The sequence below is a fragment of the Rhincodon typus genome, chromosome 8 (assembly GCF_021869965.1).
Source record: "Rhincodon typus isolate 14 chromosome 8, sRhiTyp1.1, whole genome shotgun sequence".
In the NCBI taxonomy this organism is placed as follows: Eukaryota; Metazoa; Chordata; class Chondrichthyes; order Orectolobiformes; family Rhincodontidae; genus Rhincodon; species Rhincodon typus.
Genome location: NC_063339.1, coordinates 43,762,179 through 43,780,647, shown reverse-complemented (window position 1 = coordinate 43,780,647; position 18,469 = coordinate 43,762,179). Strand labels below are relative to the sequence as shown.

The following is an 18,469-nucleotide window of genomic DNA, read 5'->3' as shown; positions in this document are numbered from 1 at the left end:
AGATACTCAAACCTCAGTGAAGGGCCATCCTGTTTCCACTTAAGGTTTTTTTTATTCCTTGGGCAAGGCTGTAATTGGTTTCTTTTTGGAAAACTTCTACATTTACCTGATGTAATTTATTCAATTTGCCTTTCCTGAAACTCTTAAATAGGTAACATAGCTGATTCTTTCTTAAATGGGTCTGGGCTAGTAATCCAGAGGCCCAGGCTGGGGACAAGGGTTGAATTTCAACCACAACTGGGGGAATTTCAATTTGCTTAATAAAACCTGAAATTACACGCTAGTCTCAGTAATGGTTAACCATTGTCATTAACCATTAACCATTCACAAAAACTCGTTTATTGCCCGTTAGAGTATTATCCTGACCCAGTCTGGCCTACAAGTGACTCCAATCCCACAGCTATGTGTTTCACTCAACTGTAAAATAACCCCAGCAAACTATTTATTTTTAAAGAATTAGGGTGGCAATAAATACCAGAAACGTAATAGAATAAAGAAAAAAAAAAAAAAAAATCACTTCTGCCGCTTCCTGGTTCTGGACCTTTCTTTTCTACAGACATTGAGCCATTCAAGGCTACTTTCCTTTTCTGCCCTGGCTGTTTTGGAGACTGCCATACTGCACCGCTGATGTTTCTCACTGACCTGCTTAGAATTCTGCACACCCACTCATGAATTTTCTGGATAGTTTCTTTTCTCTAAAAGAACTTGTTTCTGTCACTAACATTGAAAATGCTGGAGGAATGCAGCAAGTCTGACAGCGTCTATGGAGAAAGAAACAGTTAACATTTCAAGTCTGATATGAACCTTTAGCATCCGCAATATTTTATTTTTGTTTCTGTCACCATCTGTGTCTTTGTCTTTGTGTCAGAGGACAGGTTATTTAACAACTGGGAGATAGTAAGAACTGCCGATGGTGGAGTCAGAGTCGATACAGTGTGGAGCTGGAAGAATGGAGCAGGAGAGTCAATGTTTCAGGCCTAGTCCTGATGAAGGGTCTGGGCCTGAAACGTCGACTCTCTTGCTCCTCTTATTTAACAACCGCCCTCTTTTATTCCTTTCTTCAACTCCTAATTCCAAAGCTCTGAACTATTTATCTCAGGTGGTTTAAAAGCACCATTTTAAATGAATGTGTAAACATATTTCCTGACAGCCCGTACCACAGGACTAAGAAGTGATAGTAAAATGATACCATCTTAAAACAAACAACATAGACAATATAGAAGCACAAATCAAACTTAAAGCTATACATTGGAGTTCTAAAGTGGACAGAACAATTTCTAAATAACAATATCATGAATCCTGTTCATACCTGGAAATGGGTTCCAAATATATCATTACCGTTTTCCATTCCTTAAACTATTGCCCTTTCAGTTGAACCATATTGAATTTTAGTAAGTATACTTCTTGGCCATACTAGTAGTGGCAAATTTGACTTCTCCAAAAGATGTGCAGGCTTGGTGGATTAGCCATGGATAATGCAGGGTTACGGCGATAGGCTTGGGAGTGGATCTGGGTGTTTTGCTCTTCGGAAGGTTGGTGTGGTCTCGATGGATTGAATGGCTATAAGGATTGTACGAATTTCAGAAACCAAATATACCTTAATTGTTTGAAAATTGTGGATATTTTGTTAGATGTTTCAGTTTCAAGGTGGTAATCTTGTTTGCTGTATATCTCTGAATCCTCATGGTTGGGCATTTTGCCTTTTAGAGTTCCAAGTGCCAGTAACAGAACCTGATATAAACAACAGACTGGAATCATTGTGCCTCAGCATGACTGAACATGCCCTGGGTGGTAAGTTTTTTTTCAGAAAATTTATTCATAGAATGTGGCATTGGTGGTTAAACCAGCATTTATTGCCCATCCTCAACTCCCCAGACAGGCAGTTGAGAGTCAACCACGTTGCTGTGGGCCTAAATTCAGGAGCAGGCCAGATCAGGTAACGATGGCAGATTTCTTTCCCTAAAGGATATTAATGAAGATGATAAGTTTTTATTTGAACTTTGTTCAATTATTTAAATATTGGTAAATTTTGTCAAATAGAATTTGCCTTTGACAAATTTACTTGGTATATATTTGGTGATGTGTGAAAATTTTATAAATTGATATGTGACAGTACAGATTTCATGCAGTAATTTTATTTTAACTTCACATATTCCTAAAAATTTTACCTATGTAGGTTGAAAAGACAGCTTTACTTGCTGTAGGACATAATCTAATTCTTTGTTGCGCACCATGTTTTCTATCCACTTCACAAGCTATTTTTGTGAGCTTCAAAATGACTTTTGTGTATATGTTTTACAGCATGGTCCTGAAAACTGTAAGATAAATAACATGTGGGTGAAAAGTATTTTTAATGGTGCTTAAATACTATAACTTTTTATTCTTGGAGCAATTAAACAATTTGCATGTGTCTTTGGTATGCTGATCAAAATTCATGCTGATCCAGAATTAAAGGATCAATCTGGTCAAATAGTACATTTCCAAGTTGTTTTCTGATAAGTTGTTTCCTGATTATTTCAACACAGCTTGGCACATTTCTGTTTGATTTCATTAATGAAGTGGAAACTGAATGTCCTACTTATAATTAAACCTATAGATCCACAATGAAATCTCTGTTAAAGTCATTTATTAATAATATTTTTGGAAAGCTCAGCCAATAATGTGGTGTGGTTTGGTATGTAGGACTGCTGTCCTTGAGTCATGCTCCAGAGTTGGAACAGAACGACCTGTGTCCATGTGCCATCTGCTTTACATGTCACTTAAATAGCTTATTAGTATAGCAAACCTTGAAGCATTTCCTTAAATATCACTTTCCCAGCCAAGTACACAGCGTTGGGTTAACTTGTGGTAATATTTTATTTGTAGTCAGCTAGTTTTGGATCAATGCTGTAAATTTTCTCCAGCCTGCCATCTAACTGAATAGTACATTTTATATTAATTCCATAGGCAGAAATTAAGATTTCTTCACAAATAAAATTTGAATATTTTAAAATCTTTATATCAAAGATGTAATCTTTTTGAGCTTAAAGCTCTAGTCTGTTTAATTGCTTGAAACCTGAATTATCACAATTAAAACCTATAATTTTCCAATATGTTTTAGATGCAAGTTGTATAGAATTGATCTTTAATTTGATTTCAAGTGGTTTAATTTAGCTCAATACTCTATGCAATTATTTACTTCAATGTTGTATTTTAAACAAAATTCTTCTCAATTATTGTGACAAATACAGTGGTAACCCACTATTTTTCCGTGCTTGTTGAATGATAACACCAAGTGCTGAAAAAGATATCACTAGGTTTATACTTTGTTGTATGTTGCTGATGTAATAAAATCCATCACAAAGCTTCCGTTTTAGAACATAGAACAGTACAGGCCCTTCGGCCCATGATGTTGTGCCGAACTTTTACCCTAAACCTAAGGTCTATCTAACCTCCACCCCTACCTTATACTATCATCCATATGCCTATCTAATAGCTGCTTAAATGCCCCTAATCAGGCCAACTCCACTACCCTCTCCGGCAATGCATTCCATGCCCCTACCACTCTGACTAAAGAACCAACCTCTGACGTCTCCCCTATATCTACCTCCACTCACTTTAAAACTATGCCCCCTCGTAATAGCTACCTCCACCCAAAGAAAAAGTCTCTGGCTGTCCACTCTATCTGTACCTCTGATCATTTTGTACACCTCTATCAAGTCACCTCTCATCCTTCGTCGTTCTATAGAGAAAAGCCCTAGTGCTCTCAACCTTTCCTTGTAAGACCTTCCCTCCATTCCAGGCAACATCCTGGTAAATCTCCTCTGCACCTTTTCCAACGCTTCCACATCTTTCCCGTAATGAGGCGACCAGAACTGGACACAATACTCCAGATGTGGCCGAAACAACAGGCTTTTGTATAGCTGGAGCATGACTTCACGGCTCTTGAACTCAATCCCTCTATTAATGAAAGCTAACACACCATACGCCATCTTAACAACTCTATCCACCTGGATGGCAGCTTTCAGGGAACTGTGGACATAAACCCCAAGGTCCCTCTGCTCCTCCACACTGCCAAGAATCTTTCCGTTAACCCTGTATCCTGCTTTCAAGTTTGTCCTTCAAAATGAATCACCTCACACTTCTCAGGGTTAAACTCCATCTGCCACTTCTCAGCCCAGCTCTGCATCCTATCAATGTCCCTTTGTAACCTAGAACAGCACTCCTCACTATCTATAACTCGACCCACCTTTGTATCATCCATGAACTTACTAATTCACCCTTCCACTCCTATATCTAAATCATTTACAAAAATTACAAATAGAAGAAGACCCAGAACTGATCCTTGTGGTGCACCATGCTGAATATTTTCCGTCCACCTCCACCCTTTGTCTTCTAAGGGTCAGCCAATTCTGAATCCAATCTGCCACATTTCCTCCTATCCCATGCCTCCTCACCTTCTGCATGAGCCTACCATGGGGAACCTTATCAAACGCTTTACTTAAATCCATGTATACCGCATCTACTGCTCTACCTTCATCCACATGTTTGGTCACCTCTTCAAAGAATTCAATAAGGTTTGTGAGGCATGATCTACCTCACAACTTCTTATACACAACGGGTTATATTCATTTAAGAAAAAGTTATTTTAATAAATGACTTTGATTCCCTCCAGTCCAAACAATCCAGCTCTTTGCTCAAGACATTCCTGCATTTACTAAGATGCAAAAGCTCTGTTGCCATAAATAAGTTGTATTTTTCTTTTTTTTGAAGCCATATTTTGTTTGCACTAATTACAAACCCTGCATGTTTTTTCATACAAATGTAAATTGTAATGCGTGACCTTTAAAAATATTAGATTGTATATTGAAGTATGCTTGTATAATATTCAATAGCAATAAAGTTTCAGAGTACTGATTTTGCTTTTAATTTTCAGATGGCGTTGACAGAACCTCTACTATCTAGAAGATTGAACTACATCATTGGTGCTGGCTCTGAACCACAAAAGTAGCTGCAGGTTCAGGCCGCAGTTCACAAGTTCCAGTCCCATGCAGTGGACAGGGTCGAATGATGTCTTGTGTTATATTTCTGCAAGGTGTAATGAACGTATTTTTGTGCAAGAGTCTGGATTGTTATTGTATCATCAAAATTTGAAGTGTAGTCAGGTTGATCAAAAGTAGTTCTGTCCATGAACAGGATTTTGCAGCGAGACCCTCTGGATGCCTAAAACTGAAGGGCCATAACTTATGTAAACAGCGTAGTTGGTGTTGGTATGGCAACTGAATGGTAAAATACCATTTTTTTTAAAGTGAGGAGGGAAGAGTTGAAGTTGAAACAATGCAACAGTCGTTGGTTACATTTTCTGTATTTTGAGAAGCTATTTTATTTCTATAAAATTATACTATAAATGTGACCAAAAGAGAAAAAAAAACTACATATTCATATTAATTGCATCTGATTCGAGTCATTGAATTCTTTTCAGCATTGAAGTATGCCATGAAGGGGAATTTGAAATGAGTGATTTAAATGTAACTAAAATAAATTTGCATATTGTTTACATAACCATAAAGGGTACATAAACATTTTCAGGTATGCCATTATGATTTGTATTGTTAAAGCATTTTAGTTTTTCCTTCTGCGATAGCAGCAGGTTTGCTTCTTTTAGTTAGCAGCAGAAAGCTATGGTTCGGGATATTTGGTCATTTTGAAGGAAATTGTAAATATGAGTGCTAGTCCTACGTAGGTACAGATGTTAAAAATGATGAAATGAAGGGTGGTTTTGGAATGTTGTTGAATGCAGGAGACTGATGTAGTATGGTGAGAGTTAAAGTTAATCGGCCTTGCAGTTTGTTTAGCTGTCGGTGAGTATGCTGCTTGCTCTGGTTTTGCTTTATATTTTATTCCAATCCAAAAAGCTCTAAATCAACAGTTGAAGCCAAATTGATACAGTGTACAAGTTGTTAGATCCTGAATGTTTGTTTTTCCTGTCCCTTCCACCAATTACATGCCCAAAACAAAAAAATTCAAATATATGCAACCTAGAGCTTCAGCAGCAGAGTGAGAGACAGACAGACTACGTAACGATTAGTATATCCTGTAAGGAAAAGAAAAGGCAAGAGCTGAGAAACAACAGAAAGATAATGGAATGAAATTGAGTATACATGGATATAGTATTGTCCGAAACAGAGTTGGAAATGCAGTATTATAAATGAATTTGGTGAATAAAGTATTAAACTATATACATAATGTTTATACCGTGAATACAGCTTCAGAAAAGGTAATGTAACTGCATTCACATCATCACATCCTGTTTAACAAGAGTCCTAAAAGGTATTTACAAATCAGAATTGATATTTATTCCTCCACTGATTTATAGATGCAAAGGTTATCTATTAATTAGATGTATTATTTTAGATATGTTATGTATTAACTTGCTATGGCTGGTAACCATGAGTATGTTTCAAAATATTAACATCCATTTAGTTAATTTTTTTAATATTGCTGATTACTATTGACAAGATATAGGTTAAATATTTACATAGCAACAAACGTTTGTTTTGCTAAGAAGTGCTGTCTGGTGAATTAATTTTAATATGTGGCTTCTGTCTTGAGAACATTGCCATTCTCTGTTCTTCTGTTGAGTCCTGTATTGACTGCAGGTGTAGAGCTTGATTAATACTATCCTATGTAAAATGAATTATTTATGAAATGATGATTGCATGCATAGAAGGCTGTGAAGTCAAATATCTAGAAATAAAGCGGCAGTGCCTTTCCTTTTGTATCTTACACCTATCCCAAGTGTTAACTGTTTTATACAGAGCAAAGTAGCACCACCAATTCAAAAAACAAAGGTGATAAGACATATTCTTGATATTTATAGTCTTTGTCTTTGTTTTGTTAAATGTCGTGCACACAGGATATCTCTGCAAGCCCAGAACAAAGCCTTGCCTCGTAATTGTTTTGAATATGTTTGAAGTGCTTAACTTCTTGACATGGAAAAACTGAAAAAAGGCCTCTCAAAACATGTATCCTACTGTAGTTAGTTGTGTCAGAAATTGAGGTTTTCTGTAATATCTGCCAGGTTACTGTGATGCCTTTAAAGAGATAATGGCTGGAACGCAAGACACAAAATAGTCAAGATATTTTAAAAAGTTCTATATATTTACAAAGGCAGGTCTTGCAATAGATGTATGTGCACTATATATAAAACACTAAATAAAAGAGTTAAATTGTTTTGTATAAGTCATCAAAATTTCCTATGGTGGCTTTTATTTTTTGTATTTCTTTATCTCGATTCAGAAAATAGTGAATGTTTATTCCTCTGGGAGGAATAGGAAGCAACAGCAACGCTAACAGTAATGACCTGGATACTTCCTCCCTTTTTTTAATTATACTATACTATACCCTATATATTTATGAACAGTTTTGAAGTTCAATATAGAATCTGTCCACTCTTCAAAATACATGGATCCGTATTGCTTTCTTTCCTTTGTTGCATGTCAAGTAGAGGCAATCCCTCATTGTAAATGCATGCATGTTTATGTTCCTGTTGCCCTCTGGAAAGAAGGTAGTGTACAAGAAGTATGTTTCTTGCATAGTTATTGCTGCACATAAATGCATATTTTTACAGTTTGTCACCTTATGGAAAAAGCACGTTTGTTACATGTTAAAGCTTTATGACAAACACTAATATGTTTTACTTGCTGTTCTTTGCAAGTGTATAGTTTTGAAATGTTCTTGTTTAAAGTTACCAATGAACTACTCTTGTGACTTAAACAACAAACTTGCTACAATGTATTTATTACTCCCATTCCTGTCACTTAACTAAAATGATGGTTATTTCATATCAGCATTATATTGAAAGTGAAGGGAGATGATTAATACAAGTTTTTGTAACACTGTGGTGTATGTGTCTTTTTTAACTGCAAAAATAAAATACATACATCTAGTTTGTACATTCCTAATATGTTGAAGACACATTTGTATTCAGTCATGCTTTCAAACAGAAAAAGGGCAGAAAATATAGAAGGCAAAATCTTTATTTCTCCCCCATTTTTGTATGTCTTTCATGCCCTGCATTTTCTCTTTTTTTTTGACACCACAAATATTCTATTTCATGGAGAATGAGCTGGAGCTAGAATAGTAAATGATGGCATTCACTTTGTGAATGCCCTCTGGAAAGCAATGTTAGTGAATCAACGGTAAAGTAAATTACCACCTCCTGACCGTGATTTTACTGGATATCAATCATCATATTTTCAAGAGAAATCCTATTTGGAAGCAGATACAAGCCATTCTCAATTTTCATTTGTGAACTGCTCAGTCAGTGATTTTTGACAGTTTTCACTTCATATTAAGTATGTAGATTTCACTGGCAATTTTCAGGAAGCCTGAGAAACCATTGGAGAATATGAAACAGCAAATGAGGGGACTGAAATGCTCTTGACTAAAAATGGTGATTTAATAATCTGCACACACCTTGTCTCTTGCTTGCTCGTGTGAAAAGCATTATTTGTGGTTCGTTTGCTGCACGATTATATTCAGCAGTTTGAGGTTTTCTGTATCACAATAGAGTATGAGCTGCTTTATGCTGCATTAGATTGGACCTCTGAAGACCAAAGATGGCAAGCAACACCCCTGTATCAATTTATTGTTCATGAACCTGTAGTTCCATGAGAGATGAGCAGAAAGGGAAAGCTTTTAGGAGGCACAACCCATTAAGTTGCCCACTAACATCAAATCAGTTTTTTTGACATGTCTAAACACCAGTGGCTCACTCTACTGTGAGGTTTAGACATAAGAAATCTCCTAGAATAAGACCTATCATCTGCAGGCTATTTGTTATCTGTCTGTGAAAATCCACCTCTATGCTCAACTTCTTTGCCTCCAGGTCTTTCCAGGATTCTGCTGCGGACACATGACATCCTGGTACATCTTGCAAAGATGCTTAAGACAGATGACTGACGGTTGGTTCATTTGTCAGGGCCTGCAATTACTTTCAAATGATCAACTGTGGCTTATTTGACTGAGGAGTAACAGTAGTAAGGCAATGATAGTGTCGCTACCCTTTAGCCAGAAGACCCAGGTTCAAGTACCACCTGCTCCAGAGGTGTGTCATAACACCTCAACTGAGTAATGAATGCAGGGTCTTGTGGAAATGGTATTGTCCCTATCTCCAGGCTGGAAACTTTGGTTTCAAGTCCCACCTGCCCCAGCTAATGTTATAACAACATGTCTGAACAGATTTAATTTTTGTTTTAGATATCTGAGTAATGACGGTTGTGGGTTCGAATCCCACAAGCAGCAGCATGAGACAGCAGAGTAAGACTGGAAGTGAATATAAAGAGCAGCTGAAGCTCACAGCAAGACTGGTAGAAAAGTATGAAGATGTTGCTAGAGCAGTCCGGACATCAGTAGAACTGAGTGGATATAAAGAGTGGCAGCAAAGCAGGCCACAAAGCAACTGCAAGAATGTGATTAGTGGGATGTGAAGAGCAAACTGACCATGTTCAAGATAAGAAATCAAAGTATGACACCACAGAATATAGAGCAAGTTATTGATTAGTGCATACTTCTCTTTTTTTTTATTTGTCTATAACCTAGAGGATTAGTTTAAATTGGAAACCAGGAAATTTAAAAGTCCATTTAAGTACAACGTAAGTGAGTTCAAAATGAATATTATCACAGTGAAGAGTGGGAGGCATTAATTAAAATTGATAATTTAAACAAGTTTCTAACTGGATTTTAAGAGGGAATATCCATTCTTTTAAATCCAGCAGCAGGTGTTGCTTTCAATTCCTGTGCCCAGTGGGAATTAAAGGACATTTCATGTGCTTGAAAAACTTTTTATTAACCTATTTTTATAATTAACCTATTCAGAGATGTTATTACACATCTCTGGAGCAGCTGGGACCTGAACCGAGGATTCAGGATCTGGTGAAAGGGATACTATACTGTGCTACAAGAGGGCCTTTTACTGTGCTTGGAGAACCATGTGTAGAAGTATCTCCAGCTGTTTGAACTCAAACTCTGGATTTCCCAGTTTGATGTGTAGCTGGAGCCACAGTGGAGTATCAGGCAACACGAGAGTTTTAGGATATTCGTTTGACGAGGTGGACACCCACTGGCATTGATAATTTGGGATAGCTGATCAGGGGCCATTTGGAACCTTTGCAGACATGCAAGAGTTTTTGGGGTATATTCTACTTTCAAACGAGTGTCAATATTTGGCAAAATCAGGCAAGAGGGTAGAATTGTAGTGGTATAGGAGATTCCATAATTAGGGGAACAATCCTGTAATCATCATGAGTCATGAGTGATGTACTCTGCCCTGGCACCAAGGAGGTAATACATCAGGGAGAGGGTGAAAAATTTTTTTTTCGAAGTCCGTACCGATAATGTAGAGAAAACAAGTTTGCGGTCCTGCAGTCAGATGTTTCAAGATCTAGAGAGGAAGTTTAAAATTGCAGGATTTTTGAAGATGGTAATTTCTGGATAACTCCCAGTGCCAGTAAGAGTTTAAATGGGTATATTGGGAGAATCAGTGTAAGGCTTAAGGCATAGTACACGAGAGAGGGAGGACTTAAAGTTCTTGAGGCATTAGAACCAGTCAATGGCAGAAGGTACCCATTCATAAGACTAGTTTCAACTCAGCAGGGATGGCATTGGTATCCAAGCTGCAAGGTTCACTGGTGTGGTTTGGGAGGTTTAAGCTTAATTGGCGTGGGGTTGGACAGTGGCTTTTAGTAATCGAAAAGATGAATGCTATGATGTGTTTTGGATAATATTTGAGAAGTAAGTAGTACCTTATCACATAGGGATAGACTAAGAAGTGCTATAAACAACACAAACAAAAATTAGAATGCATGCATATAGACACTGACTAAGGTTGGTGAGCTCCCAGCACTAATGGTTGTCAGGATATGATGTAGTGGTAGCATTGGAAGTTTGGTTTTGAAAATGGTCAGGGTTTATACATCAAATGATAAAAATAAAAGGGAGCTGGGGTGGCAGCATAGATTAGAGAAGATGTTGTAGTCTTGGAAAGAGATGTTTTGAGGATCAAATTGGGATCAGATGTTCTCAGAAATGTGGAGGTTGTTTAGGGAGCAGTTGCTACAAGTACTGGATAGGTTTGTCCCCCTGAGGCAAGGAAGGGATGGTAAGGTAAAGGAACCTTGGATGACAAGACCTGTGGAACATCTCGTCAAGAGGAAGAAGAAAGCTTACTTAAAGTTGAGGAAGCAAGGATCGGACAGGGCTCTCGAGGGCTACAAGATAGCTAGGAGGAAACTGAAGAATGGACTTAGGAGAACTAGAAAGGGGCATGAAAAATCCTTGGCGGGTAGCATCAAGGAAAACCCCAAGGCATTCTACGCTTATGTGAGGAACAAAAGGATGGCCAGCGTGAGGGTAGGGCCAATCCGGGATAGTAGAGGGAACTTGTGTGCGGAGTCAGAGGAGGTAAGGGAGGTCCTCAATGAATACTTTTCTTCAGTATTCACCAGCGAGAGGGACCTTGAAGTTTGTGAGGACAGCATGAAACAGGCAGATATGCTCGAACAGGTTGATGTTAGGAAGAAGGGTGTGCTAGAAATTTTGAAAAACATGAGAATAGGTAAGTCCCCAGGGCCAGGCAGGATATACCCAAGGTTACTACGGGAAGCGAGGGAAGAGATTGCTGCCCCTTTGGTGGTGATCTTTGCATCCTCACTGTCCACTGGAGGAGTACCAGATGATTGGAGGGTGGCAAATGTCATTCCCTTGATCAAGAAAGGGAATCGGGATAATCCTGGGAATTACAGACCGGTCACTCTTCTGTGGTAGGCAAATTATTGGAGAGGATTCTGAGAGATAGTATTTACAATTATTTGCCTCACAAGCCTTATTGAATTCTTTGAGGATGTGACAAAACCCATTGATGAAGGCAGAGCAGTGGATGTGGTGTAAATGGATTTTAGCAAGGCATTTGATAAGGTTCCCCATGATAGGCTCATCCAGAAAGTAAAGAGACATGGGATTCATGGAAATTTGGCTGTCTGGATACAAAATTGGCTGTCCCATAGAAGACAGAGGGTGGTAGTAGATGGAAAGTGTTCAGCCTGGAGCTCAGTGACCAGTGGTGTTCCACAGGGATCTGTTCTGGGACCTCTGCTCTTTGTGATCTTTATAAATGATTTGGATGTTTAAGGGTGGGTAAGTAAGTTTGCCGATGACACAAGGTTGGTGGAGTTGTGGACAGCGTGGAGGGCTGTTGTAGATTGCAGTGGGACATTGACAGGATGCAGAGCTGGGCAAAGAGATGGCAGGTGGGATTCAACCCAGAAATGTGTGAAGTGTTTCATTTTGGAAAGTCGAATTTGAATGCAGAATATAGGGTTAATGGTAGGATTTTAGGCAGTATGGAGGAACAGAGGGATCTTGGGGTCCACATCCATAGATCCCTCGAAGTTGCTACCCAAGTTGATAGAGTTGTAAAAAAAGCATATGGTGTGGTGGCTTTCATTGGTACGGGAATTGAGTTTAAGAGCTGCAAGGTTTTGCTGCAGCTCTATAAAACCCTGGTTAGACCACACTTGGAATGTTGTGTTCAGTTCTGGTCGCCTCATTATAGGAAGGATGTGGAAGATTTGGAGAGGGTGCAGAGGAGATTTACCAGGATGCTGCCTGGCCCGGAGGGCGGGTGTTATGAGGAAAGGTTGAGGGAGCTCGGGCTTTTTTCATTGGAGCGAAGAAGGATGAGAGGTGACTTGATAGAGGTGTACAAGATGATGAGAGGCATAGATAGTGGATAGCCAGAGACTTTTTCCCAGTGCGGAAATGACTATTACGAGAGGGCGTCATTTTAAGGTGGTTAGAGGAAGGTATAGGGGAGATGGCAGAGGTAGGTTCTTTACACAGAGTGGTGAGCACGTGGAATGCGCTACTGGCAGTGGTAATGGAGTCAGATACTTGAGACTTTTAAGCGACTCTTGGATAGGCACGTGGATGATAGTAAGATGTAGGGTATGCAGGGTAGTTTGGCACAACATCGTAGGCCAAAGGGCCTGTACTGTGCTGTCCTGTTCTGAGGGCAGGGGCAGAATCCAGAGTGGTGATATTAGAGGGCTCTAACATCATTCCAATTGATATTTTGATCATTCAAGCAATGGGAAAGGATTGGAAAGGAATTCCTGAAATGTCTCCTGGAGAGGAGGTGGTATTGAAATGGAATAATGTGTGGTGAGAAAGGATAATGTGTGCAAATATGAGTGTGCAAAGCATGGTAGACTAACTAGTAAAGTTTTATGTCACATGGGATTCAGGGTAGACTTGTCAATTCGATACATAATTGGCTTAAGGCAGGAGGCAGAGAGTAATAGTGGAGAGTTGCTTTTCGGACTGGAGATCTGTGACTACTGCTGTTCCAAAGGGATCTATGGTTGGTAAGTTTGTGAACAACTCAAAATTGGCAGCATAGTAGTGAAGAAGGTTTTCTCAGATTACAAAGGGATCTTGATCAAATGGATCAATGGCCTGGAAAATGGCACATGGAGTTCAATCTGGATAAATGCGAGGTATTGCATTTTGGTACAAGAAACATAGTAGGGCCTTGGGTAGTGTTATAGAACAGACAGACCTAAGGATGTAGGTATGTAATTCTTTGAAGTTTGTGTCTCATAGAGAAAGGGTGGTTAAAAAGAGAGTTTTGGCACGCTTGCTCGGCCTCTGAGTACAGGAGTTGGGAAGTAATGGTGAGGTTATACAGGACATTGGTGAGGCCTCTTCTGGAATACTGTGTCCAGTTTTTTGTTTGCCCAGTTATAGGAAGGATATTATCAAGCTGAAGAAGGTTGAGAAGAGATTTACCAGGATGTTGCCAGGTACGGAAGGTTTAAGTTATAAAGAAAGGGTGGATAAGCTGGGACTTCTTTCACCGGAGTACAGAGGTTGAGAGGTGACCTGAAAGAAGTTAATGGCTATTGTCTTCTCTCGAGGATGGGGGATTTCAAGACTAGGGGACACATTTTTAAAGTGAGGAGAGAGTTTAAAAAAGACATAATACAATTTTCTTTTTACACAGAGGGTGGTTCACCTGTGGAGTGAACTTCCTGAGGAAATGGTGGATGTGGGTACAATTGCAACATTTAAAAATCATTGGGATAGATATATGAAGAGGAAAGGCTTGGAGGTATATGGGCTAGGAGCAGGCAGGTGGTACTAGCTTAGTTTGGGATTATGTTTGGCTTGGACAAGTTGGATGGAAGGGTCTGTTTCCATGCTGTGACAATGACTGTATGTATAAGTAGACCGGGACGTAGTTGGAAAATGTTGTTAAAACCACATTGAAGGGCCCTTTATCAGGTTAGATGTAGCATTATAATGAGTGGGATAAATTGAAACAACAAATGGAAATAAATGGTTAAGGCTGTAACCCATTTATAGAGACAGTGTTGCAAAGTGAACAATACTGAGAATTGAATAATCAAGGGTACTTGACATTTTGGAAGGATTAGGAAGACAGGAAACTGGAATAACCGGTTATTAAAAAATGTGATCTTTACATCAACAAGAATTTTGGTTCAAAAGATCAAGAATCAGTTTGGACGGAGACTGGGGATAGGAAAGAAGTCATAGTTTTTCGGACCGCTATCTACCTTCACTATTAAGTGTAAAACTCAATAAACAATGTAGGCTTGTAGAAAAATACTGTAATGATTTTAGGCAAATGTGTTGGACAAATCAAATTAGCAAAGATAGACTTAAGGATGAATTCAGGAGACTATATTTAGAACAGTACATTCTGTTACTAACTAGGGAACAGACTACTTTGGTCATGGAAGTGTGTGACAAAAGAGGGTTAAACTGTAGTAATGAACCCACCCCCCTATTTTGGGGGTGAGGAATAAGAGTCCTGCAATTAGTGTCTTACTTTTGTTTTTATTTAAACTTACGTAGAGTCGATTGAAGTAAATTGGGAATAAGTTAAAAGATACAGTGTTAGGTAAGCACTGGCAGACATTTAAGCAAAGGTTTCAGAACTCTTAAGGTATTGTCCATTGAGAAAGAAAGACTGCAGAGGGTGAAGGATTTGTTGCTAGCTGAGGAATTTAAAGATGGTGTCAAATTCAAAGAAAAGGTGTATGATGCTGTGAAGTTTAGTAGGAGGCCAGGAAATTGGGTAAATTTTGAGAGACTAGTATAACATTGAAAAGCACATAATAAGCAATGTAACCCACGGTTTTCTAATTAATTTTCTATGCAAACGAGTGCAAGCACACATGAAATAGTGAACTATACACCGTTATGGTGCAGATGTTGTCAACTCCGCTAGCATCTTCCAAGGCCCTACCAAAAGAATATCCGGCCGTCCCTCCACGTAGTGCAAGACGTAAGTATGTCCAAAGATTATTGGCAAGCTTTTCCATGATCTCCAGTCCCACTTTTTTTGTTTTTTGCAATCTGGAATGCAAGCTGTCCAGCCTAGGCAACTTAGCCTGTAAAGTATTACCAATCTTTCCAATACTTTAAAATGACATTATGGGATGTGGGCATGACAGTCAAGGCCAGGATTATTTTTTTGCCTAATTGCTTTAAGTTTAACTGCTCTCTGCAAAAATCCCAAATCCCACCCCAAATTGGCATTTCTCATTTTTCAGAGCTGGGATTGGGATGGGCTATGTATGTGCAGCTTGTGGAGGCAGATAACCATTTGTATGATGGACTGCCTGCACTCAACTCAGATTCTGGAGTTCTTGTTGCCAGGAACCAGAAATGTAAATTTTTGGGAGGTGGGGGTCAGATACCCTGCAGGATTACTCAGTGGAGAAGATTATGCATAAAAGTTGTATTAACTAACACCTAAGAATTGCCCAACTTGTCAAGACATGGCACAGGTATCAACATGTCAAGAGCTGTCAAAAAATATTGAGACATTTTGAGCAGGGTCAAAGCAGTCAAGACCTGTCAAAATGTATCTTTTTAACCTGCTTTTCTCAGTACAGTGTAGTCTACAACGAAGGAGTTTGTCATAGAATTCTCCGATCTGCACAGGTACTTGTGGATACTAAGTGAATTGGAATGGTAAATGAAGGGGAAATAAATAGTGATTGGAAAGAGACACCAAAGGGGTGAATATTTTTTTCAATACAAAGATAGAGTCCCTAAAAAAGGCTTTCTGCTCAGACCATTCTGCTCTTGTTGGGTCACCTGGCTAATCATACGGTGCGCCTCACAATTTGCTATTACCGCTGGAGAGAGAGAGTTAACTGATATCTCTGTGTGGGCATGGTGGGAGTGATGGCAAGGCATCTATGAACTCGGTCAAATCTTCTACTTACTGACAAATGTTAAAATATACCTTGCATCTCTAATAACCTTAATCATGTGAATATAATATTGTGTTGCCAACACCCTTAAGAAATTCAAAATTTGAAAAGCAAACAAATACACTGTTGAAATACCCTGTCCATTGAAAATCTTTTCTAGTTTTGATTGCTCAGATAATTTTTGTTCTGATTTTAAAAAACACACAAATATCCAGCCTTCTGTTAAAGATGCAGTTTGTTTCCCTACAATGTTCCAGACTTTTAAAAAATATTTACTGACATTTTAATGTCACTTCGGAATTGAAAGCAGTCACTTGACAGACAAATTGACCAGAATCGATCATTTCAGAATTAAAGCATTGCAGCAGCACGTTGGAGAGGATCACAACTGTATGTTTTGTTTTAACAGTCCAGCAATAATACCACTAGGTCATCACTGTGCATAGGATATGGGTGTTGCAGACAAGGGAAGCATTTGTTTTGTGTTTCTAACTGGCCCTAAATTGTGTGGTTTGCTAACTGCCATTTCAGAGGGCAGTGAACAGTCAACTACATTACTGTGGGTCATGGTAACCATTAGACCAGTTTTAATTCCCAGATTTTTACTGTATTTTAATCCCAGCATCCACCATAGTAGGATTTGAACATGTTCCAATACCATTAGCTGGGACTCTGGATTACCAGACCTTGTCATTACCTCCCCTAATTCTACAACCCTCAAACTACTTTCTTCCTGGCCTCCTGTGCACCACTCCATTTCCTTTGTTCCACCATTGGTGGCTGTTCCTTTAGCACAGTAGTTCAATGTTTCCTATTCCTCCAAACCTCTCTGCTTCTATTCAGCCCATGCCTCCATAATTAGTCCTTTTTTCTTTAAAAAGTCCATTTCTTTTAGCATTGGTGACTAAGTCTAGCTTGGTGCTGATGTTTTTCATTCTAGTACCATGAAGCACATTTGGATCATCATTCTACATTACCGGTGCTATATAAATCCTGGTTTTCGTTGACAAGGAAATGTTTCACACTTTATCTAGGCTTTGCATACGTAATTAATGCTTTAATCAGATTTATTTGGAAACTGCTGATTCATTTGCAGATTACAGCAATCGGCAGGTTTTGTGCAAAGCTGACCACTCCCATCCAAGCTTCACTAACCCAAGAAAGACAGCTAACGTTTTCATATTAGTAAGAATATACAATGATTTTGACTTTAAAAAGCCACAACTTTACAATTTAAAAGGCAAAATATTGCAGAAATTCCATGAAGAAATAAACATTGTTCAGTTCATTTATGTCTTTCGATTAAAGTATAATTTAATGTGGTTAAACTGTTAATATAATAATATTTATTGTATAAACAACTAGACATATATTACAATCTTTCTGACTTATATTCAATACAGTCCCTTAAGTGCACTAAAATTAAATACATTTCAAAAGTGACAGAACAATTACAAAATGAGAGATTTAAAACAAACAATTCTATTTGCTTCTCAGGATACAACAAAGTCCAAGGCCATATTTCAGTGCAACAGACCCCAGGTTAATGCACTACACAAGTTACTCAGAACAACATACACTGAATATGGATTTCCACATAGCTGAGGGAGACATTATGCTCCATGTCAGAAATTTGCTTATAGCAAATTGGTATACAGTTTGTATCCACTCTTTTTAGCTATATTGGTCAATTAGTAACATCAGGTTTTCCTTATGGAAAGTTGCATATTAGCATTCTGAGCAAAGCAATAGTATTCACGAGTACTGCAGATTTCTAGAATGTATGTTAATTGTAATGTGAAAACATCATTAAGTTTTAAATAAAAAAATTATTACCACATAGTACACTTTTAAGAAAACATGCATTAATGAAGAGACATTTAAATACTATATGGAAAATGGCATACTGTCATAAGCTTTTGTGGCATTCAGGTGGAATTTATCAAGAAGTAATCTTACAATATCTGTGTAGTGCTTAACCTGTCACTCTAACCTTATCACTTGCCCATGATTTGGGCTGCTCCAGTGGTTGATGCCTGTACTCCAAGCTAACTCAAACCATGAACTACAAAAAAAATTAAATGAAGTTTGTTAAAGTAGAATGTCTGATCAATCCTTCAATTAAATTAAATCCTACATTTAATTATCATTAAAAAATAACAAATCAATTTCTTTTTCCAATA

The 18,469-nt window shown here is 38.3% G+C and overlaps 2 protein-coding genes across 2 annotated transcripts in view; one reads left to right on the top strand and one right to left on the bottom strand.

Annotated features, from left to right (window-relative positions):
- Nucleotides 1-7,882, top strand: part of LOC109922526 (protein Smaug homolog 1-like) — a 34,870-nt gene extending 26,988 nt beyond the window's left edge. Inside the window, exons 7-8 of the mRNA XM_048600308.1 lie at nucleotides 1,708-1,791; nucleotides 4,916-7,882. Coding sequence (XP_048456265.1) covers nucleotides 1,708-1,791; nucleotides 4,916-4,944 — 113 coding nt within the window. The 3' untranslated portion in view covers nucleotides 4,945-7,882. The remainder of the gene's footprint in view (nucleotides 1-1,707; nucleotides 1,792-4,915) is intronic.
- LOC109916308 (WD repeat and HMG-box DNA-binding protein 1) overlaps nucleotides 1-18,469 on the bottom strand; it is a 242,083-nt gene that overhangs the window by 109,868 nt on the left and 113,746 nt on the right. The gene's annotated exons all lie outside the window — the stretch shown is intronic.